Raw genomic sequence first — 24,811 nt, forward strand, 5'->3', positions numbered from 1 at the left:
CCCTAATTGGACATAGGCGTGCACTCTGAGAGTCTGGGTCAGATATTCTGGCCCATGGGCAAAAAAGAAAACGCACCTTCCTTCCTTCTATTTGGTGAATCTGTGCGTGTCCAGGTTGTTGTCTGCTTTATCTCATAGAATTGGAGAGAATTAGTCGAGGTGACCCCTCACCCGCAGCCTGAGCTGGGAGAAAAGCTGATCTCAGCAGCCAGGTTTTGGGGAATTCAAATAGCTCGTGGGTTCTGGAAAAATCTGGCTTGGCAGAGCCGACTGGAACTTTTTGCTGCCACCCGAATAGGTATGTCTGGGGAGCCCAAACCACCTCCCTGTGCCTCCCTTCTCTCCCTCTTTCTTGCCCACCCCCCTCCGTCCCCTCCACGAGCTTGGGGTAGCTTTAGGGAGTCCGAGACCGAATGCACTGGCTAGGACGGGCCCCAGCTTCAGGCCCGGCTCCGGAATACGGAGCTGTCGTCCCCAGAGAGCGAAGAGGCTGAGCTGACCCTGTGCGCTAGGCGGCCTACACTCCCGCAGGCCCCGCGCCACGCCCGGGAGCGAAACGAGCGGTCAAGTAGGAGGTAGATGACCGGGTTGGCGCAGCTGTTGACGAAGGCCAGGCAGGTGGCAATGGTGAGTCCCCAGCGCAGCGCCAGCACCAGGGGACAGGGCAGCGGCAGCACCCCCAGCTGCGCCAGGTGGAAGATGGCCCGCAGGGCGCTCAAGGGCAGCCAGGAGCCCACAAACGTGCTCTCGATGGCGAAGATGATGCGCAGTGAGTTCCTCCGGGCCCGGCCCAAGTGCGGCGGCCTGCGCAGGCGGCGTGAGATGCGGCAGTAGCAGAAGAGGGTGACTCCCAGGGGCAGCACGAAGGTCAGCAGCAGCAACAGCAGGCTGAGGCCCTGGAAGGTGTCGGAGGGCTCCTCCCCGCACTGGCTGCCCGAGTCCCCAGGGAGCGGCTGCAGCCCGCGATAGGCCAGGGCTGGCAGGCCGGCCAGCAGCGCCACGGCCCAGATGCTGCAGCAAGCGGCCAGCGCGCAGCGCGGAGTGCGCAGTGAGCGCGCGTCGAGGAGCTTCACCACGGCCAGGTAGCGGTCCACACTCATGCCAGCTAGCAGCAGCGCGCCTGCGCAGCGTGTGGCGGCCAGCGTGAAGCTGCTGAGCTTGCAGAGCCCCTCGCCGAAGGGCCAGCGGCCTCCCAAAGCTGCCGCGGCGGCCCACAGCGGCAGCGTGAGCACGAAGCCCAGGTCGGCAAAGGCCAGGTGGAGCACGAAGGTGTCCACGAGCCGCCGCGGGCCCCGCCTCCTGGCTAACAGCCACACCACGAAGACATTGCCCATCAGGCCCACAGCGAAGGCCGCCAGGTAGAGCGCAGGAATGTAGACATAGCCGTAGGGCAGGTCCCAGGACGGGCACAGCTCTAGCTCCTCTAGGGAGCCAGATCCAGAGTAGTCCCACTGCCCCGGCCAAGCGCTGGGACTCCAGGGCTCGATGGAGTGCATGGCCAGGTCACCGTCAAGGGGGGCCGGATGGGCCCCTGGGCGCAGGCAGCAACAGCTCTGAGAAGGAGGGGGGTTTGCTCTTCACGGCCGGCCGGTGCCCAGCACCTCCCTTCCTGCCACCCCAAACGGAGCAAATGGGTGGGCAGGAAGGTGGAGGAGGGGGTGTGTGTGCGGTGGGCGGGGCAGACTTCTGTGGTAGAGATGGTGGCCTCTGATTTAGGGTTGGCCTAAAGGGAAGGGCAGGGGCAGGGTGGGTCCTACGAAGAAAAGTGTCCAGGGCCAGGAGACCAGTTATCTGGGAGCATGGTCACTTTCTCTAGTAGTCGCTCAGTTTCTTTATTTCTGAAGTAAGCAAGGGTACTTGCTCTACTGTCCCAGATGTCTAATGGCAGGTTGCCAAAGGTGATGGGGACTCCTCAGGCCTAATCTGTTCTTAGTCCCCTTCAGCGGTGGGCAGTGAAGAGCAAAACTCCCTCCTCCTGTTTTCTCAGTGAGGAAATTGAGCCCGGGATAAAGCCTCAGCTGTCTCCTCTTCACCTCCGTACAAAAGAGGGCTTCTACTATCTGGTGGGCATGGTGTGGGGGTAGACTCTCATGCTATTATTGTTAGTCTCTTGAGCTGCCGATAAATGTCTTACTCCTATGAGTGGCTTTTCTGACCAAATCAAGTCCTCATGGACTCACACAGAAGGGTTTGAAGCCAAGGAGGGAGGTGTATAGCTAGATTGTTGTTGTTAAATGCAAAAGGTGGAGTCAGTTCTGACTCAGACCCTGTATAGGGTTTCCAAGGAGTGACTGGTAGGTTTGAATCATAAACCTCATGGTTAGCAGTCCGGTGCTGATCCTACAGCACCAGATTATCCAGCTGGCAAAAAGCAGAGAGCCAAATGGCTGCTAATTCTTTGCTTGTCCCCACACTCTTCTATCCTGTAACAATCTACCTGTTTAGTCAAAAACAACACAAAAAACTCAGTACAGAGAAACTCGGTACAAAAGACGACACAAGATGATACCTAATTAAGCCACAGATACTTTGCCCGAAGTTCAGGGTCAGGAACTTAAGGGAAGGAGAGGCACTTGGGACTGAAGGAGTCAGGTTCAAATTCATAGAGAAGGGCAGAGATGCAGTCTATCCTTACAGAGTTGGCTGGTGTCCTGTGGAGAAGATGGGTGAGCAAAGTTTATGCTTGTCCGCTGAAAATGGGGTGCAGCAGGGATTCGGGGTGACTGAAATTCTTCTTCAAAGACATCTATCTCTTCATGAGTGCTAGTACTGATGCTCTGGGTCTGTGTCCTTCCAAAGTCCACCACATTGTCACCAAGAATGGGGGACTGACCGGTTCAGCAATCTGATGAAAATTTGAGGATAATTATCAAGTTTGTCTGATTCAGCTTAGTTAACAGTGAGCATTTTGGGCATTGCAAGTAGTACAGTTATTATTTTGAACATTTTATTGGGGTTGGGGTGAAAGTTTATAGCACAAATTAATTTCCTGTTCCATAATTTATACTCGTTTTGTGACCCTCTCTGGGTTCCTTGTTTTCATTCGCACATCTTTCCTGCCCTGTCCTACCTTCTGAACTTTGTTTTGGGGCAGGTGCCACCCTCTTGGTTCTCATATAATTGATTGTTCTGAGGAGCATGTTTTTTACTGATGTTACTGTTCACTTTATAGGTGATCCCTGGGAGTGGATTCAGTTCCAAGTTTGAAGGGTACACAAAGGAGTGTCAGGGGTTCCACCAGTCTCTATTAGACCAGTAAGTCTGGTCTTCTTTATAACTTTGAATTTTGTTGTACATTTTTCTCCCACTCTGTCCTTGACCTTCTATTGTAGTTCCCATCGGAGTGGCTGGTAGTGGTCGCCAAGCACCATCTGGTCTCAGGCTAGTGGAGGCTGAGGGTTCCTGTGGTCTGTTAATCTTTTGGACTAATTGTTTCCATGAGTCTTTGATTTTCTTTACTCTTCTTTACTCTGAATGGAAAGAAACCAATAGTTGTATCTTAAATGGCTGCTTGTCAGCTTTTAAGAAGACATGCAATTCTTGATCATAGAGATTCATTGTTAACCAGGAGGAAGAAAGATACATACTGGATATATCAACAGTCAGGATTCAAGAAATCAAAAGTAAATGTTCTAAACAATATCATCTTAGTGCTTAGAGACAGGAGTGGAGTGAATTAGAAAAGGCTTTCTAAGAGATGTTACTTGAGGTTAATTCCAGGAAGGTGCTAAAGGGCAGCAGAAAAGAGGGGAAAGGGTCAGACTTGAAAGAGGCAGTTAAAAGAAAAATCATGTTGAAACAAGGAGAAGCATGAACCTCAGGGAACAAGAAGCACTCTGTCCAGTGTGACCAGAGCCTGGGGAGTAGGGATGTGTGTAGTGGTGGCAAGAGATGAAGCGAAGGGTAGTGTGGGGTTAGGAGTCCATAGAGATTCGGGAGCCAATGGGTACTTTTGAGCAGGGGTGCAACATACATATGTGGTTTGAAAAGATTACTGGCAGAACTGTGAATTAGAGAGGGTTCAAGTCAGAGAGACTCTTCATGATTATTGGTTTGGGGATGGGGAGAGTCTCAGAACACTGGTAAGAGGAACAGAAAAAAGAGGACATGGTTAAGTGATAATTGCATCATCGCAGGTCTCAGCAAATGCCCAGCTGCAAAGAGGAGTCAAAGATGACCAGTTGCCATTGAAACATGGTTACCCCATGTATGTTAGAGTAGAACTGTACTTCTGAGGGTTTTCATTGCCTGGTTTTTTGGAAGTAGATTACCAGGCCTTTCTTTTGTGGTGCTTCTGGGTGGCGTCAAAACTCCAACCTTAGCAGTTGTGTTTGTCAAAGATAGGCCTGGGGTCTGTTTGTCTGTTTGAAAACTATGTGGATTGTAGTTGTTGTTGTTAAGCGCTGTTGAGTCGGTTCTGACCCATACTGACCCTGTATAGGGTTTCTGAGGAGCGGCTAGTGAGCAGTCCAGTGCATTAACCCACAGTGCCATGCCAGGACTCCAATTATGTGGTTGCTGGCCCCTATTAATTGAAGGTGGGGAGCACAGTGTGGATGTATATGTTGTTGTTCTTTTCAGGCGCAGTCAAGTTGGTTCTGACTCATAGTGACCCCATATAGGTTATCTGAGGAGCAGTTGGTAGGTTTGAACTGCTGACCTTGTGGTTCATAGTCCAGTGCTGATCCTACAGCGCCACACCAGTGTATATATACTGTTGTTAAATGCTGTTGAGTGGGTTCCAACTCATAGTGACCCTGTATAGAGTTTCCAAGGAGTGGCTGGTGAGTTTGAACCACCGACCTTGCAGTTCAAACTGACCTCGAGGTCGAGTGCTTAATCTACAACACCACAAAAGGAAAATATTCTTAGCTTTGACATGCTGATTTCTGATAGGGTAACAAAATCATTTATGGTCCAAATCAGGATATTTTTTGAGAATGAAAAAGACACAGGGCAATCAGGCAGTACTGTTTTGGGAAAATTGAGAAATAAGTTCCTGTCAAGAACTTATTTCCTCTCCTCTGTCAATTTTAAAATGGAGAAAGGCAGGCAAGAGGAGAGGCCACCTAGTGAGTGGGCTCTAGACTGGTCCTTGCATGGGCATTCCAGCTTCTGGGCTTGGGTTTCCACCTCAGAGTGTGGGAACTTGTTACTGGAGACTCTGAGTCATTTTTCTCATGTCTGGCCACATGGTTGCCCGTGAGCTGTGCCCACATCCTAGAAAAGTTTCGGGGCTGTAGCCCCTTCTAAAGAGGCCTGTAGGGGCAGTGTCTGCTTTATAGAGATTGGGGCAGTCGGGGACAAGCCCAGTGTTGCTGGACTTTACTCCCCTTGGGCATACCACCATCAGTGGGCCCAGACTCTGTGACTGATTCTGAAAGCTAGAGATGAAAACCAGAGAAACCGCCAGGTAAAACAGAACAGGGCAAGCGGTCCAAGAGGAAGATATAGGTAGGGGGTTGAGGAGAAGTAGAAGTACATTGTTTATTTTAAAAACACAAAGGCTTGTGTTTCCTGGGGCCATGGTCTCTGTACTCAGGAAGAATCTGTGGTCCTGAGCACACAATGATTCTCTTTGCTGAGCCATGGGCCCTGAGGCCCTCACTGAATCTGGACAAGAGGAAGCGTCTAGGAGCCCAGTGTGGCTTCAGTGACCAGCTCCATGAGACTGCTCTCGTTTCCCTTGGTGAACTCCCCACATCATTAGAAATAAGTCAACTAATAGAAATGCTTATCCTGATGCACTGAGAATCCCAGTCATTCTCTGTACAAAGCCCAGGAGTAACCTTCTCTCTTCCTCCACCTATCTGCATACTTCATGAGCCAGCTTAGAGCCCAACCCCATGAAGCCGCCTCTGATTACTGACAGGACTACATGGGCCAGCCTTGTCTTGTCCGTGGGAGAAAAACCTCTAGAGTGAGGGCAGGTTCTTATCTGTCACAGCGATGGGCATCAGCCTGGGAACAGGAGATAATTAGTAATCTAATGCTGAACTAAATTGCTATCAGGTAGTGCCGTCAAGCTGGTGCTGACTCATAGTGACCTGGTGTTTATCTAAAAGTGCCCTACCAGGACTCCATGCTTTCAGGAGTAGGTTTATTTAATTCGTGCCCCTTATCGGTTATATTTCAGTTCTTAAAATTTTCCCTCTCCCCAATCTAAATTTTTTTTGTACAGAAAATTTAACTCTGTAGGGAAATTTTTTTAATGTATATTTATTTCCCTTTTTATTACCAAAATGCACACAATCATTTTGGAATGATTGGAATCATTTGGGAAAGGATAGAGGTGATGGTTGTACAATATGATGAATGCCGTCAGTGTCACTGAATTGTACATGCAAAAATTGTTGAAATGACATATGTTTTGCTGTGTATTTTCTAACTACACACACACACACACACAAATCCCATCTAATCACATTATAGAAACTACAAGAAGAGAAGCCACACCAGTCCTAATACCACAACCATTTTGGTGAATTTCTTAATAGCCATTGGCATTTTCAAAAGTAAAGAACTCACTTGTAATAACATTATTCTCAATTTTCTCTATTTTTCCACATTCAAGATGCTCTTCATATTTTTTTTTAACACAACCATTTCAGTCATATTTGTATTTGTATCTGTACAGTTTTCTAGTCTGCTTTTCTCAATGCCGTATGAATCTACATTTTCCTCAATTGCTTAATATTCTCATTGCTTAATTTTGGACCTTGAGGTTGTTCCCAGTATTTTTCCTGTCATAGAAATTTGTCTTGAACAAATAAATGTACTTTTTTCTTCTTTCAAACATTTTCATAGTACAAATGCCCATGTTGTAAGTCAAAGGCTATGGAAATTTTTGTGGCTTTTTGCTTTAGAGTCACTGACATTGTATGAGGGCATTGGCTGTAATATGCTCTTGTCAGAAAAGTTTATCATTAAATTATTTTTGTCTACTTTAATAGGTAATGAGGTAAAATACCTTATTTTCAGAATTTCATTGGTTACATAAGAGATTACACATATTTCCATATTTACTTCCTCTATGTGTAATCAATATCCTTCACATGTTCATTTATAATAAAAATTTATTATTTGTATGAACTATTTATTTTGGAGGAGTCCTGGTGTGGTGCTGCAGGATAAGCACTGGACTGCTAACCACAAGGTTGGTAACTCAAGCCTTAGAAACCCTATCAGGGTTGCTATGAGTCATAACCGATTCGATGGCACTTAACAATAATTTATTTAGGAAGGAGCCCTAGAACAGTGGTTAAGTGCTCAGCGGCTAACTGAAAGATTGGCAGTTCAAGCCCGCCAGCTGCTCCATTGGAGGAAGATGTGTGGCAGCTTTTGTAAAGAGAACAACTTTGGAGACTCCGTGAGGCAGTTCTGCTCTGTTTTACAGGTCACACTGAGTTGGAATCGACTCCACCCTGACAGTTTGGTTTTCGCGTCGTTTCTGGGTTTTTTTGTTTTTTTGTATTTTTTTAGGGGAAATTATTGTCCCAATTGATTAAAATGTTTTTTCCAGACTTTTTTCTTAGCTATTTTTCATTGTGATTAGTTTCATATTTTCATACACTCTAGTCAGTTTTGCTGATTTTAGCAATTTCCAAGTTTAGCATGTTATCTTGACAATCTAAGAACATTCAACTCTGTTCTTACTTTTAAAAGTTTTCTCTATTATCTTTTAAAATCTATCTACTATGTAATCTTTTTTTCCCCACAATTTTTAATCCATCAATTATTGAATATTTAAAAAGCACACTCTTAACCCTTTTATTGTGGTGTCTAGTTTATTGTGTAAATTTCTTCTATGTCAGATTAGTGGGGAGAGCCTGGCACAAATACCATCTCTACTCCTTGAGAGCTTCCTGACCCAGATCCACATCTTAAAACCAGCATGGTAATATTTACTGACGAGGAGTGTTGTGAGGATCAAATGAGATACTCTTTGTTGCCAGATAGCAGGGTTTGCAGGTGTTCTTCTCTTTCCAACTGGCTCTCCCAGAGCACTTCACTCACTGCCTGGCTTGGCAGCTTCATGAAGAATTTCTCATCTTCAGTTGTCTTGTTACTCGCCCCAGAGCGGCTTCTCCCTCCAATAGCATTGGGATTCTACAGAGATAATCCCCATATAGGGGTCTTCAAGGCCTGTTCACCACAGCCCACTGTGTCTAGTGAATTCCACAGGGTGACAGAATGGATTTTACTGCAAAGACTGAACCATAGACAGTTCCTTTGTGGTCCACAAGGAGGGTAATAGTAATGAGTCCTGAGCTTGAGGGAAACCCATGGCTCCTTGTGCTTCCACGTCCTCTCTAAATCCATGGTGAACTGGGCATGACTCCTCCATTTTATTACCTATTACTGAGTGGCCACACACCCTTGAGATGTTGAGGAGGATCGCCTTGTGTATGAGAAGACAGGCTGCAGCTCTGCCCTTTGCCCTGCAATCTGACCACTTACCGGTCAGCTGGCACACACCAGGGGAGGGGCCCCACCCTGGATGCCAGAGACCATGCAGAAACTTTCAGATGCTCAATTGTTTCAGAAACTTTCAGGTACTAAATATGGGGTGTCTGGGAAAGGACCCCATTTGAGTCAGACTTGCGCATTCAGGCTCCAGCCCACACCTCTGAGGGGGTGACTCAATGTGAAAGCTGGGTGGCCTGCAGCTGTGTAATCATCTGGTGGTCAGATCTACTTCAGACAGCATTGCTAGCTCTGAGGGGACACAGGGGAGGGGAGGGGTGCTGGGATAGACATGGAGGAACACAGCTTTCAAGGAATTCAAGACTCCTAGCTCCCTCCATTGCAGGCTGCCCAAAGCTATATCGTTCATTTAAAAAGTAAAAAACAAACCCATCAGAAACTTCAAAAGGCAAGCATCAGGGAAGTCCCTTGATTTAAAAATGGCCCCAGAATTTGGGAAGGAAGTAATGTTTTTCTCTTTGTAGTAATCACTCTGCTCACAGAAGCTTTTATACTAAGACGTGCCCTTATTTTTCATTGATTTCACAGAAAGTTAGTATGGCTGTCTAGTTCTGTGCAGCAGGAATTCGGCACCATTTCCTTTGCATTTGTTGGAGGTTCCCCACAGGGCTATCATTCTCCCACAGATCAATGAAATCTGGATTTGTAAGGTCTCCCATCAATTCAGAGATTCTAAACAGTGTTGGTCAACACAGACGTGAATGTGGCACGGTTCTTCTCAAGCTTACACATTATTGGAGACGAGCTGCTGCATACAAATAACTTTGACATAAAGTAGGCTGTCTTGTCATTACCTGCCTTATACCAAAGCCAAAGCTCAAGCAGCCTTCCTGAACAAGTCTGTTAGTGGTCCCAAACACTGAAGTAATTACATCTCAACACCCCCATCGTCTCTACAATTCAAAGTAAAGACAATGTTGAACTGTAAAATAATAAGAAACTCCCTCCCCACAGTTTGATTTTTTTCAAGACTACATTGATGACTTCTCTTGAAATGTCAGCCTTTTCTCAGTACAGGCTATTTTGACATTGGTGCAAAGGTAAATTGGGGCAAACCTTAGAAAGCTCTAAATGCTGATCTCAGGAGTGTGAGTTTTATTCTATAGACTGTCCCTGGATTACAAATGTCTGATTCATGGCAACCAGTACTTACAAACCACCTCCCCTCAAGCCTGTCATAGTAAAATTTTGAGGTACATACAATGAATCATAACAAACTGACACTACTACTTTGTAAGATGCATCTAAACAGTTATTACTGTATTAAGATGTTAAGGATGTTTTCCTGTATCTGGGTTTCTTTGATGTTTTATGCATAAAAAGGTACACTATATACTATATTCTGAAACATTTGAAGGTTAGATACAAACCACACCTTACTGCTTAATCTTAACAAATTTAACTTAAAGATTTAGGAATGGAATTCAGTTGTGATCCAGGAACCACTTGTATACATCAGAGCTTCACATTAAACACATTTTTGACTTGATGAAATCAGTGCTTTAAGAAAATGGAATTAATAGATAGAGGGAGAATTGGAATGTGACCACTTGGAGGCTGCTCCAGAGTTTAGTCATTGCCTGGATATGAACGAGGCTGGTGGCAGTGAAGACAAGGCGCGATTAACAGCATTTGGTGGCTGGCTGGGTTTGAGATGCCTTTAGTGTTGGACAGAGAAAGGAGTAAAAGAAGACCTGGAGAGTTTCAGCAGTGGTGGTTGATAAGGACCAGAAAGAATTCGTTTTATTAGGAAAGTTGATGTTTGGTTTTTCAATGAGTATGACAGTGAGACTTCGAAGTGAAAATGTTGTGATGGCAGGTGGATGCACAGATAGGGTTGGGCAGCTTCAGGACTGGATATGGAGATTCTTTATGGACCACAATGGTCCAGTTTGCAACCCAAAATGGAAATGGGTTGCAAACCAAACCTCTTGGCATTTCATCCATTGTGCATGGGATCCCCATCATCAGAGGTGACGCCACAAGTTTGTGGAATGTTATGATCATCAAGTAGGTGGCCCGTGTGGCTCTATCACCAGATGTGATATCTCAGTGTGGTCTTAAGAAAACTAGACATGGTATCCTATTGTAAGATAGTCTGTGTCCTTCATAAAGTTGGTTTTAACAAGATACCCTAGCACATGAACTTGCATAATGAAAAAGCTCTTACTATAATGTTCAGCCTTTACTTTTGGCCCTCGTTTCTGTTATAGCACATAGCATGTGAGTTGTCTATACAGTTCTAACTTCTTCCCCCTCGAGACTATGAGTTCCTTAGTGGAAGAGACCCTATCTTTGAACCTGGTCCACTGCATCTGATAAAACTGCTTTTGTGGAATACACAATCAACATATTGTCAGTGTTAATTTCTATTACCATTGTGATTTTTCATCTCTTCTGCCCTTTTGAATCCAGACATAAAATAGTATGGGGCCAATCTAATTCTAGTTGCTGTTGTGGTATTGATGCTGGTTAGCATATTAGCAAGACAACAAAATCCACTTTATAGTAAAAAGTCTGTTTTTCATCAGTGGTGAAGACTTTACTGTTGTTGTTAAGTGCTGGTGAGTTGCTTCCAACTCATAGGGGACCCTGACACCCACTCCTTGAAAACCCTACACAGGGTTGTTATTAGTCGGAAGTGACTCATTGGCACTTAGCTACAATATTTAAGTGGACAGTTTCTACTTGTTTGGAGGCTGAGAGCCACATTTCCTTTCTTACATAAATACATGCAAACCCCAAGGTACGAATAACTGGGTGGGGCAAGGAATCATGCAGCTGAAGTAACTGTAAACTACAGGCACCATGACTGATCTGTCCTCTAGCTCTGTGATGCTTCTAACACCAAAAGGTGCTATTACAGAGGCACATAGGTTTTTAGAAGGAGACTATCATCTCCTTCCAAAAAACCACCCCATGGAGCAATTTAATCTCGCACACAAAAGGCTACTATGAATTCAAGTTGACAGCAACTGGTTGGTTGGCTGTTTGGTCACCAAAGGAAGTCAGATTCAGCCACCTACAACAAAAGACTGGGGTTAAGAAAAATAAAGTACATAAATAGCTTAGGTACCACAGTAGCACATTAAACACATTAAAAAAAAATCCTAATTGATCTTAATACTTTTTTGTGTGAGCACACTTGCTTTTACCCTTAGCAATCGAAAAGTAAAAGAAATTACCCACCCCCATTTTTCTGACATAAACATAAGCCTTTATGGTGGTGGCCAGGAGTTCTTTTGTTATGACTACCACAGTGATATTAATGCATGCACGAATTTAATTTTTGTCAAAGCATCTGGACTTGGAATGTAGACGCGCTAGGTCTGGTTGCACACACATACAAAAAGTAGATGACCAAAACTAGATTCTAAACCTTATTTGAAAAGGTGCTGACATACCAACCCCAGTACCGTTTCCCACCAGAGTATACCAAACAATTCATTTCTCTTGTTATTTTTCATAAGCAGAACTCCCATTTAAACACAGATTTATTATTTTTAAGAACCTCTGCACTTCTCAGGAGTCCTGGTGTGGTGACTGCTAACTGTAAGGTCGGCAGTTCAAACCCACCAGTCACTCCTCGAAAACCCTATACAGGGTTGCTATGAGACAGAACTGACTCAAAGGTACTTAATACCACTTCTGAGGGATGACAGAATTTCATACTCCATGATTTTTCAACTTCCTGGTTCCTAGGTCAGTCAATACATTACAGCTAAGCTTCCTTCTCATGCTGTTGTTAATTATTTCCCTACATTGGTAGGTTACAAAGTAAAGATTGTTGTTGTTGTTGTTGTTGAGTGCCATCGAGTCGGGTCCGACCCATAGCGACCCTGTACAGGGTTTCCGAGGGTGTAAATCTTTACGGGAGTAGAAAGCCTCATCTTTCTCCCGCGGAGCGGCTGGTAGTTTCGAACCGCTGACCTTAAGGTTCGCAGCCCGATTCGTAACCACTACGCTACCAGACTCCTATTCACTACAGAGTATTTTCTTCTGCCCAAATTAAGAATTATGAAGTAACCAAGGGACACACTCTTAAATAGTGCATGGGCTCTAGGGTACCTTGGTTTGTGTTTTTTTCTCTAGTATTGCATGAGTCATGCGGTTATTTATTAAACATTCAAACCCCGTAAAATATTATGGAGGTGTAGATCAGTTTTGCCTGTGCCTGGCAACTATAGATATTTCTTCAGGTATGTGATTAAGGCAGGAGGACTGGTTTGGGTTTTTTTGTGTGTGGCTGTTTTATTATTAGAAGATCTTTTTTTCCCTTAAATTGCCCTGATCTGAATTGAGCAGAATCAGAAAAATAAAAGTGAAACCAATGGAATAAGGGTCCAGAACTGACTTTGCATGGTTACTATGTATTTAGAGGATTTATTTTGTTGTTGTTATTAAGTGTAGTCGAGTTGGTTCAGACTCATAGTGACCCTGTTTAGGGTTTCTGAGGAGCAGCTGGGTAGGTTTGAACCACTGACCTTGCAATTAGCAGTCCAGCGCTTATCCTACAGCACCATACCAGGACTCCAGGAGATTCATTAGCCATTCCATTTCACCGGCATAAAACGTTAATTCTGGCACAATTGAATTATTAGGTCACCAGAAGGTATTAAATTAATAAAGACAAGATTAACAAAAAATGAGTGTAAACATTTATATGCCACACTATGTAGCTAAGCACTGGAATGCTAACCAAAATATCTGTGGTTCAGAGCCACCAGCCACTCTCTGGAAATGATATGCAGGGTCACTGTGAGCTGGAATAGCCCTGATGGCACTTACCAACAACATGCACATCAAGCTAAGCTTAGAAAAGAACTTGCCTTTGCCTTAAGGTCATGTTCAAACAATGTCTAATATTACTGTTACTTCTTGTAAATAGGAATGTTCAAACTGTAGAATTTAAAAATAGGCAGAGACAGGAAAACTATATGATGAATTCTCCTAAGTCCACATAATTTTACAAAAACAAAACAAACACATTTTAATTCAAGGAACACAGAAAAGGAATCATTTGGTGCCATGCTTTTATTCAAATGAAGGGGGGAGGGGGACTACACTGTACCAGGAAATAGCAAATATGACAGAGATTTACAGCACAGCATGTTAACAAAACCATGAGCAATGTTCTAGAGTAGACAGGTAAGCACACCATATACACTGTTCCATCGCCCAGCAGTGTCCATGAAACCATCATCAAATAGCTGCATTTGGCTTTAAACAGCCAAATAAAAACGGTTAAAAGTCATCCTAAAATAAAAAAATGAAAGGACTCAAGAGGAATTAAAAGCTTTCCAAAGGTGTGCCAATAGCAGACTGTGGCCATCTGCACTGGTGACTATGACAAGTGTTTGGCAAGCTTAACAAAGAAAGCAATTATCATGATAATAACCTGACTTCCAATGATGAAAGCACCAGTGGGCTGGCGAAAATCCCCAGACTTTATGAAATGGCATAATTTTCATTTGAATAATTTTAAAAACATAATTCCAATGAAAGCTGCAACATAAAAGAAATCTGCAAGCTTGAAGAAATGTATCCATTATTTCTTCTATATTAATAAAGTATCTTAGACTGAGAGCAATGAGCTTTTATGGCAACATTCACATTCTACCTTTAGACACTACAGAGATTTACTCCAATTGTTGGACATTTATTAAGAATAAACGGTGGTGCTATTTAGTTTTAAGTAGTTCTTTCACTGTCATGTATTCATCTCCCCTCTCCCTAATTTAATAGCCAAATAATATTGGGAGGAAAGTTGCTTTGATATGGGAAATTCAATTGAATGAAAATAATAAATTTAATAATGCAAAATGCTTATTATTTGACTACTAAAGCCCATTTTGATTAGGTTTATTATTTTTTAAACTAGTTTTAATTAAACAAGTAGTTGACAATCATTTCCTAATCATGATAGAAATTGTTGTCTTAAAGGTAAAATGTGCCATTCCCATTTTTAATAGTCATATATTATATACACAATATGTATTCACTTAAAATATAAGAGTTATATATCCTGGTCTTTTACATGCAAACAGTAGGTCACAAATAGTTTTGAGCTACACACATATATCTTGCACAGGTATTGGAAAAAAGTCTGTGCAATTTTTTTTACAGTTTTAACAAATATACATAAATATAAGAACATAAATTACAGTAAAATATTGACAGCATTTGAGAAAGTGTTGATAACCCAGATGCACTGATGCCTAAAGGCCTTAAAATAATAGAAAAGTACAGTTCAGGGACATCTCATTCCTATTCCTTTTTTTTTTTTTTTTTTAAATAAGTAAATACATCATATGAGACATTAATTATCTCCCTAAACCACTCAATTGGAGAAATGTGTATATTTTAGTCTCTACTACTTCCCATGAACGAAAACAAACTAAGCATCTCACTTATGATACAATACTGTCTTTCCCCCCAAAGTTTACACAGTTGTCACAACACTGAAACATAACAGGGTCACATAATCATTCAAGTCTTTTCCTGAGAATGAAGTTTCCCCCCCATCTAACCCTCTCTGGAACACACTGTTGAAGGAACAAAACATGTGGAAAGGAAAATTTAAGATTTCTAAGCTAGTTCACATGAAAAGGTTTAAAAAGAAAAAAGAAAAACTCAATGTAAGTAAAATACTGTGAAGCTATTTCAAAATTAAAATGTAGCCCTTTGTACATGTTTAGAAATTCTAAATATAATTTCCATATCAGTTATAAATAGAACATAAAGACCCCTTGAGAACTTGTAGCAGGAAGTCCTACATCTTCAGTCTGAAAGATGAATTTCAAAGTGTCATTCATTCACTTCTGCCAACTTCTAAAGTGACTTAAATTAAAAGATATAGAAAGCCTTTTTTGTTAAAAGAACAATCTAAATTATTCTGAGTTGGCCAGAAGTGGTATAAAAACGGCACTGATTTAATCAGTAACTTCTTGTAACAGACTCTTGGTTAAAACTCACATGGTTTAAAGCGAACCTACTAGCAGCTCTTTGACACCATTCTCCTCCTCTTATGTAATAGAAAAATGTTAATACTTGAGTGAATAATAAATACAGAATTGTAAATACTTAGAAGAGTAATATTTGTAAATCCTTTTACACCATGAAAACATGAGGGTTACTGAAAATCTAAACACTAGTGTTTTTCTTAGCATCATAAAGAAAGGTACAAGTTAGCTCTGAAGATGGATTTCCTACTCTCATGACCTCCACATTAAACAGAAAAAAAGATATCTTAGAATAAATCCCAGGAGAGAAAAACAGCAAAATAAACCATCTGAAGACAAGCATGTACGTTAAAAGATTTAAAAAGAAAATACAACAAATAAAACACATACTTTGAAATCTTAGCCATATTTCAACAATTAAGTCCAACTAGGATAGATGAAAATTCAGTGCTTCAACATATCGCATATCAAGCAGATGAACCTGACACCATGTACACATCTACACTTGTGAATTACAACATTTTCTTCATCACTTGGACTTATCACCTAAGTGAGAAGCTTCTGTACTCCAAACTACTGTGGTTTACATTCCAGTTGTTCCTGACAACAGAGCTTAGTGTCCAGTTTTAATTCATAAAAGTCTTGTTGGCAATTAGAAAGGTTTTCTATAGACAGGAAAGATGAAGTGCAAATTTACCATGAATGTTCAGAAGCAAATAGTTCCCAGCTCCTATGCCTTAGTGGGTAAAAGTTTTTTGGGTGTTACTGGTCTCTTGCTCTGCCACAAATGGCTGTGAATGGTAATCGCATCAACACTGGCAGATAAAGTCTTAGCAGGAATGTGGCTGAACTGTTTCCGGTCAGAGTTGTATTTATAAAGCCCCTCAATCATTTTTTTACTGATAGATTTAGGGCCTATCCCTGTCAGTTTACTGATTTCTTCAGTTTCTGGGCAGTAAGTATACAAAGACCTGAACTGGCAGCCTGAATCCCGGAACAAGATTAAGAAGTTGTTGGCATCTGACTTCTCCATTTCCTTAGGAAGAAAAAAACAAGACAAAATAACAAAATGATACCTTCAAACATTTTGCTGAATGAAGCTGATAAAACTGTGATAGTGCTTAGACAAATTTTACATGACGTTTAATCTAAAATATAAATTCTTAACAGCCAAATTAAGATGATTATTAAATAAAATAAAACAAGCTTTAATTAAAACTGTATGCATACAGCTCACCTTTGGCTATTGCTTCTACTGACTCTGTGTGGATATTACAGTCCGTTGGAAACTTTAAGACAGGACGTCTGTGCTCAGTCCTGGTCTTAGACAAACTGTGACCACCATTCATGAGCAGACGCTGATTATCTCCTTTGTTATGTAACTTCATTTCAAAAAGAAAATGATGGTGTCCACATTCATGAAATGATAATGAATGCGAGCAAGAAAATGGTATCTAAATTTATTCCTCCTTTTAAAGTATATCTTCACTCTAAGAACCCAATCTGAGGGTGAAATAAGTCAATCTAATAATTTAAATTTACAGTTTTAGGTCTTTTAGCTCCTGTTGAAAACTCTAGGCCCATAATGGGTGTTTCCTTTTAAAACGATAGAGAAGACAAGAAAGACTGCTAACCATTTTTAGAATAATGCCAGATTTAATTTTCACAAAAACATGCTTACCTCTAGTATTTTTTTCTTCTGACCTTCATTTACTTTTCCAGCCAAACAGCAATGAGCTAAAGCATTTTGTATTATGTGTTTGTTGGATTTTGCACTGGGTTCTTTGTACAGCTTTGGTCCTGCATTAAAGTTTTAACAATAATAATTAAAAAAAAATTCCTAAGCCAGAAGCAATACTACCTTTGAATAATATAGTTGTGCCTACATTAATGAAACACTGTAATAAAAACTAAATTCTGTATTAGAACACTTCTGACTACTCTGGATAGTGCTTCATCAGAACAGTTTTTATCCACAGAGGGGTATCCTGAGGATGGCTCCATGGTCTTCTGAGGAAGCCCCCTGATAGCAATCCTAGACACCAGATGCCCATGAAAAGTAGTTAATAGTACCATCTTCTTCCTGCTTCAAACTTACGGGCCAAACTCTGTCCTTGATGGCAAGACCTGTGTCTCACTCTCAGCAGTGTGCTCACAAATTGGTGGGGGTGGTGAAAATGGGGGACCCTAATTGTAGGAATTATCCATTCCAGTGGTATAAATATTACTATGAGAGCTAATTTCAAGCTACCAGTGGCTCAGCTGCTTGCAAAATTCTTGAAAATTTAAGTGATTGCGTCACAGGTGGATGGAGGTAATTCTCTGCGCTCTGCTTTTCCCCAAAGTTGTTCTTCTTCAATGCCTTTTCATTTCATCTCTCGAAGTGTCCTGTTTCACTTCTTTAGTAACCTTCTTATCTACATGTGCTTCTTCAATTTGCTTTTATGTTAAAAAAAAGCCTACCCAAACAGAAGCTAAAAAAAACCTGGTGGAGATATGTGAGGCTGGATACCCTCCAAGATCTGGTGCATTCTTCTTAACTTTCAGAGTCTCTTTAATACTTATTAATGATGCACAACTCATCTCTAACACAGAAATCTCAGGGTTAGGGACAAGACTGTGGATTCTAATTCTGACCTCTTCTCTACTCCAGATTTATGCACTGTTGCTAGAACCTCTTCGAAATCTTCAGACCAAAAGTACAACACAGAAATGGCTAACATAGAAACATAGGGACAAGGTCTTAGTGGTATTGATAATTTTGCTTAGAAAACGATTTCAAGTCACCTGAGACAAGTCACCAGTAACAATGGATCTACCTGAAAAGTGACCACCTGTGTTCATTTGTTTTGTTCAGACTATCTTATATTTACCAAGAGGTGAGCCAATGAAACATTCTTAGTATGGCCTACATCTACTCTCATTACAGTGGCAAATTCAAGTGTTTCTGTAAAAATGCACAGATACCAACCTGTGTATTCTGTTCCAGAAGCCACTGAAGAAGTTGTTGATGTATTTTCCCAGTCTTTTTCTCCATTTCTACTGCCACAACGACTTGGAGATAAGAAGCCTTCTACAGACTCTGACCTATTTAGTAAATAGATTTTTCTTTTTTGCTTTCAAACAAAAAAAGAATGTCTGGAAGCTAGGTAAGTTTACGTGAAAGAACAAACAAAAATTAATATAAAGATGATGGTGACAACTTTGTTTTTCTTATTCATAACTATTTGAGGGGGCTACAAAAAGTTCGTGGAAAAATTCCATTATCTTTTCATTTCCCTCAAACTTTCCCCTTATACACCCTATAGCATGGTAAAACTAAAACCCAAACTAGCTGTCATTGTGTTGATTCCAGCTCATAGGGACCCTGGTAGAACAGAGTAGAACTACACCAACCTTTCAGTTAGCAGTCAAGCATTACCCACTGTATCACCATGGCTTTGGTAGTGGTTGTAAAGTGCTGTGGAGGTAGTTATGACTCACAGTGGCCCTGTTTAAGTTGTCTGATGGTGGGTTTGAATCGCTGACCTGTGATTAGGAGTCTAGTGCTTATCACACCAGGATTCCCTGGCTCTTTAAAGCATAATAAACCCACTGCCATTGAGACAATTCTGACTCACAGCAACCCTGTATAGGGTTTCTGAGACTGCAAATCTTTACAGGAATAAACAGCTTCATCTTTCTCCCAAGGAGGGTCTGAACTGCCATCTTGCATCATAGTTGTGGCTGTGCCATCGAGTTGGTTCTGACTCATAACAACCCTGTATAGGTTTCTGAGGAGCCACTGGTGGGTTTGAACTGCTGATCTTTCGGCTCAAGCCGATCTTGCAATCCAGCACCATTAACCCGCAGCGCCGGTTAATGTTTTCCCATATGAAAATGGAGAGTTAATGCAATAGGATGATAATACAAAGATTAGAACTCAGAACTAATTAACTACCACTAGAAACATTCTTTTTGGTCTGGGTATTAGTATAGTGTAAGAAAATGAAATGGAGTCCTTATGCCCTGGTGTGCTGCTCTGTAGGATAAGCACTGGATTGGTAATCACAAGATTGGTGGTTTAAACCCACCAGCCACTCCTTGAAAACCCTATACAGGGTCACTGAGTTGGAACCAATTAGAAGGCACTTAACAACAAAATAATGATATGCTGGCTTTTTTGGTGTTTTTATGAGAAGAATCTACATAGGAAGACAGTACAAAAGAGATCTTTCCTAAGTTATAAGCAAGGAACTTAAGTGAAAAATGCCCTTTATATTCCGTGAGAAATAAGTTATGAACTTTACATTTCTACAGACCATAATTTCATCACATCATACTAGCAATTACTCATACACAATTACTGTTAATGTTTCAAGCTTATAAAAAGTATCTCAGCTGTCAATAATTCTAAAAGATAAAATGTGAGAGATTAATAAATCAAGCTAATTTTCTAACTTATATTAATTTCTTTTAACGGAAACCCAACAATTCTAGTCAACAAAACTTACTAATTTTTTTTTTTTACTATGAATCATTGTTGTTCTAAAATATAAATTTAAAAATCAAGTAATTTTTTTGCTGGGAATTCTGTGTAATTTTGGGCACCACATTCTTTTCCATGAGAGATGCTCATGTGCTATGGATTTACCTTGGTGTCCTCTTGCCTGAATGCACACTCTCGTTGTCACCTGTATTCAGCGATGCCAAAGATAGGCTAGAGACTGAAAAAACACGATAAAGTCGTGACCCTGAATAAAGACAAAATTAGAAATTTAAAGGAGCAACAGCAAAGAGTCTGTTCATTAGATAACACCAGCTTATGAAAATTGAATTTCTGTGGTTTCTTTTTCTTTGCTCTTAACTAAATCTGTAATATGCTTGCATGCATATATGCATCATTTATTTAAAATTAGCAAGAAACCTATCTTTAAGAAACGATGATAAAATTAACTTGGTATTAAAACTTATTCCAAAAGGAAAGGGTTAATTTGAGACATACTATAATCCCAAAGGAAAAAAAAAATAGAAAAAGAATAAGGTATATTTTAAGGATATCTGATCTATAGATGAAAAATTAATTATACTAATTTCAGCCAACATTGGGTATCAAAAAAGCGTTTTCTTTAAATAGACAATGTTATATTGTTTTCCCCAGTTTTTGAATAGCTAAGGAATTCTCCAAATTTTCTCTGGTTATTGTCTTAAAGACTTTTTTTTTCTGAGTAAGAAATATGCATGTTATATATATGTATCTATAGATATATTCTCTCAACTCTTCTTATTAAGTACCTTCAAGTTGGTTCCAACTCATAGCGACCCTGTATAGGGTTCCCAAGGAGTGGCTGGTGAATTTGAACTGCCAACCTTGTGGTTCAAGTGACCGTGTGGTCCAGTGCTTATCCTACAGCGCCTCTAGAAATTATCGATTTAGATTTTACCATTTCTATCTTAAAAGGTGGGACTTGTAAACTTTTAATCTTTAGGAGAGGGCTTCAAAAAGTTTGTGGGATAGCAGAATGAAAAGCTAATGAAATTTTCCCACAAACTATTGAAGCATCCGTGCATATTCCTTATTATACTGATATGTTTCTATATGTTTCATGCACATTACATTTTCAAATGTGTGCAGGGTAGTTAGTACTAGTCATTGGGGAGACTCTATCTGGAGGCAGAGTTCCTGAATATGTTAGTATTTAATTGGATTTTTAGCATTCATATTTGTTCTACTGAATATATGCATGCACACATAATACACTTAAGTCATACAAAACTTCATTTGCTCATTATGATTTTCAAAATAAGGAGCATGCATATTCTCAAATCGTGTATCCAACTGAGCAGATCAAAGCACAGTCATGTTAGTACAACATACCAAGCTGGTGGTGGTGTTTTTTATGAACAGACTCTTCACAGGAAGTGGTGTTACCTGGAGGACCTTTTATTGGTGTTTTGGGGGATTCGATATGGTCTCTGTGAATAGATTTGGGGCGCTGTTTTTTTTGCTTTGCTACTTGAGGACGGGGTTTAATAACTATGTCCATATCTTCCATTAGTTTCAGCTGCTTTCGCCTCATGTACTCTTGCCTAATAAATTCTCTGCGTGCTCTTTCATCTTCTTTCTTCTGACGTTCTTCCTCAGTTTTACGCCTAAGAAATCAAATGGTTAAATTTCTCATTCTGCATACCAAAGACAAAAACAGACATTGGAAAGAGTATGTATGTGACATGAGAAGAGAAAATTATTATATTTCTGCACCCTGGGGGGAAAAGGTTCATCTAGAGAGTACTTATTGAGCTAATTTAGGTCATTTTAAAAAAGAAAATAGATAACCCAGTGAAATGATTCAATAAGAATGTTTCTAGAGATCTTTGCTTTGAACTACCTCAAAATGTAGCATCATAAAAATATACAGCCAAGCAATACTTTGGGAAAATTAACTTCTAAAAAGTATCAGAAATCTGCATGTCTATATATATGCCAAATGTCTCTTTAAGGATCTATTAATAAAAAGATGAAAGAGAAACTGCCCCTTGCAGTGCCTACTCACCACACTTTTCTAAGAATGCACATGCAGCATTAACGCACAGCAATCCCCTTTACCTAGTTTCTTCTTTCTTGTGTTCCATTTCTGCTTCCAACTGTTGTTTCCGAAGCTGAGTTTCTTTCTCCCTTCTTAATCGTTTCTCCAACAAAGCTGCCCGCTTCATTGCCATATCATTTTCTGCTTTTTGATCATCCTAAGGGTGAATTTGGTTTGAAAAGATGAAATTTTAGGCACATTAGTGGTTACTCTTAGGACTGAGAAACTGATGAATTTATTTAACCTTACTCCAACCCCACCAAATATGGCCATGTTTCACTATTAAGGAAGAACTGAATATGGGCAACAGTTCAATCAAGTAGCAGAAGACAATTAAAAGCAGAGAACAATTAAAATCATAGAACAGTGAAAAACAATAACTTAAGAGTCAAGATAGCTCCCTAACTTTTAAAACTGCATTATATTTAAAACACATGTTCAATAGAGAACATTCGGGGAAAAGTTAACAAAAAAATTAGCTACTCAGCGCTATAACCACATAATGCAACAACTACTTTTTTTGTTTTTCTTTTTTAAGGTAAGGTTCTGAAAGCTTACTTGATGGGTTTTGAACTGTTCTGAAGGATTTTCCTCTGAAGAGAAGATGGGCATAATTATTCTCTTCTATAGTACTTAATCTGAGAGCTACTTTATGATCTGTAGGCTACATGGGTCAGCCCTGGTTTGTACTTCAGTCCTTAGAAGACAGTCCCAGTTCTGAAGGAATTTCCAAAATGCTTGAGAATTCAGTACAATACTATGGATCTAGATTTTGTGTGTGTCTTGTTTTGTTTTTATGAGAGACTGTCATGTATCTTTACAAATGTAAGAGCAGTAGAAGTAAATAACTGGGACCTCATAAAAATTAATCGCTTATGCACAGCATCAAAAGAATAACATATAGGCTGCAGGAAAAAATCTTCTGGAAGACATTTTCTGAGAAGTGGACCTTTTATACAGAAAGCGTCAATAACTCAACAAGAAAAAGACAAGCAATCTGATTTTTACACAGACAAAAAACAATACATAGGCACTTAATCAAAGAGGACACTCAAGAGGCCAACAAACACATGAAAAGATATTTGTGATCTTTCGCTATTAGAGAGATGCAAATCAAAACTACGATGAGCTATCATCTTACCCCTTTAAAAAAGGCACTGATCAGAAAAACAAAACAGCACATATTGGCAAGGAGTTGGGGAGATAGAAATTCTTATCCATTGATGGTAAGACTATAAAATGGTAAGGAGCTTCCTCAAAACACTAGAACTATCTGGTGTTCCGGCAATCCTACTCTTAAGTAGATACCCTAGAGACCTAACAGAAGTGACAAGACCAGACATATGCATATCTGTGTTTACTGTAGCATTATTCACAATAGCAAATGGACAGGAACAACCTAACTGCCCATCAGTGGATGAATGGATAAGCAAAATGTGGTACATATACACAATGGAGTACTATACAATCATAAAGATGAGGCCTGGAAACATAATTTGAATGAATCTAGAGGACATTATAAGGAGCTCTGGTAAAGTAGTGGTTACGAATTGGGCTGCTAATCTCAAGGTCAGCAGTTCGAAACTACCAGCTGTTCTGTGGGAGAAAGATGAGGCATTCTGCCCCCATAAAGATTTATAGCCTCGAAAACAGAGACACTATGAGTCAGAACCGACTCCACGGCACACTACCACCACCACCAAAGGACATTATGCTCATTTAAATAAGTCAGTCACAAAATGGCAAACAGTACAAGATCCCACTTTCATAAAAAAATCTATATATATACGTATAGAAACAAAAGAGCACTGGTGGTTAGCAGGAAGAAGTGGGTAGTGAGAGGGAGAATAGCTCTTTTAGACAGTTGTTGTTAAGTGCCGTCGAGTGGCGTCTGAACCATAGCAACCCTGTATAGGGTTCCAAAGAGCAGCTGGTGAGCTCAAACTGTGGACCCTGTGGGTCAAACAACTTTGCAGTCTAGCGCATTAACTCACAGTGCCACACCAGGACTCCTTTTAGATAGTTGTTGTGGAGTGCCGTCGAGTCAGTTCCGACCCATAGCGACCCTGTATAGTAGACACTTGTTATTTCTGGTGACGGAAAAGGTAATGCTAACTGTCGGTGAAGTGTGTACTGCTTGACCATGTATATGATGTCTTTGTAAGTACACACACACACACAGACATTTTTGGTAAATGCTAGAAAATATATTAATTTTGCAGCAACAACCCCAAAATACATATGAGGGGGCTTTCAAAGAGTTTGTGGAAAAATTCCATTGTTTTTTAATTTAATTTTTCCAAGAAATATTTGAATCCCCTTCATATGTATGTATATGTATGCTTGTGTATATATGAGGAGGTTTCCAAAGCTCATGGAAAAACTGAATTAAAAGTTAATGGAATTTCTCCACAAATTTTTTGAAGTTCCACTGTAGATACTTTACAGTTTGGTATATATTGAGCTAAAAACATGCAGTAAGAGAAAAAGCAAATCATCAAAAAGCAGTTGAAAACTGGGGTCAGAGGTACCACAGTGTGAGTTTATTTAGGGTACAACAGGCAATATCACACAAACCAGCTGCCTTCACATTCATTCTGACTCATGGCTATTCCTAATGTTCAGGGTGGGCAGTGCTCCATAAAGTTTCAGAAGTAGACTGCTATAATTTCCTTACAAGATGACTCTGGGTGGACTAAACACAGCCAACCTTGTGGTGAGCAACCAAGCACTAGACACACTAAGGGGTATGTAGTTAACTTCTTCCTAAGGAGTATGCAGGGCTTCAAACAAAGA

At 40.7% G+C, this 24,811-nt stretch overlaps 2 protein-coding genes across 3 annotated transcripts in view; both read right to left on the reverse strand.

The window, feature by feature from the left end:
- Positions 1-440: 440 nt before the first annotated feature.
- On the reverse strand, positions 441-1,576 carry GPR25 (G protein-coupled receptor 25). Its single transcript, XM_006834158.1, has one exon. The coding sequence runs from the start codon at positions 1,494-1,496 to the stop codon at positions 441-443; it is 1,056 nt and encodes a 351-aa protein (XP_006834221.1). The 5' UTR covers positions 1,497-1,576.
- A 12,855-nt stretch (positions 1,577-14,431) lies between these two features.
- CAMSAP2 (calmodulin regulated spectrin-associated protein family, member 2) overlaps positions 14,432-24,811 on the reverse strand; it is a 122,151-nt gene continuing 111,771 nt past the window's right edge. For both annotated transcript variants that reach the window (XM_006834160.1, XM_006834159.1), the window contains 6 exons: positions 22,036-22,172; positions 21,361-21,581; positions 20,083-20,155; positions 18,421-18,536; positions 17,131-17,249; positions 14,432-16,485 (listed from right to left, as the gene is read on the reverse strand). In XM_006834160.1, coding sequence (XP_006834223.1) covers positions 16,180-16,485; positions 17,131-17,249; positions 18,421-18,536; positions 20,083-20,155; positions 21,361-21,581; positions 22,036-22,172 — 972 coding nt within the window. In that variant the 3' untranslated portion in view covers positions 14,432-16,179. The remainder of the gene's footprint in view (positions 16,486-17,130; positions 17,250-18,420; positions 18,537-20,082; positions 20,156-21,360; positions 21,582-22,035; positions 22,173-24,811) is intronic.

This window comes from Chrysochloris asiatica, unplaced genomic scaffold, assembly GCF_000296735.1.
Source record: "Chrysochloris asiatica unplaced genomic scaffold, ChrAsi1.0 scaffold00009, whole genome shotgun sequence".
NCBI classification, from domain to species: domain Eukaryota; kingdom Metazoa; phylum Chordata; class Mammalia; order Afrosoricida; family Chrysochloridae; genus Chrysochloris; species Chrysochloris asiatica.

What these genes read in the sequence shown, in the direction of transcription:
- GPR25 (XM_006834158.1), bottom strand. Translation starts at nt 1,496, where the DNA reads ATGCACTCCATCGAGCCCTGGAGTCCCAGCGCTTGGCCGGGGCAGTGG.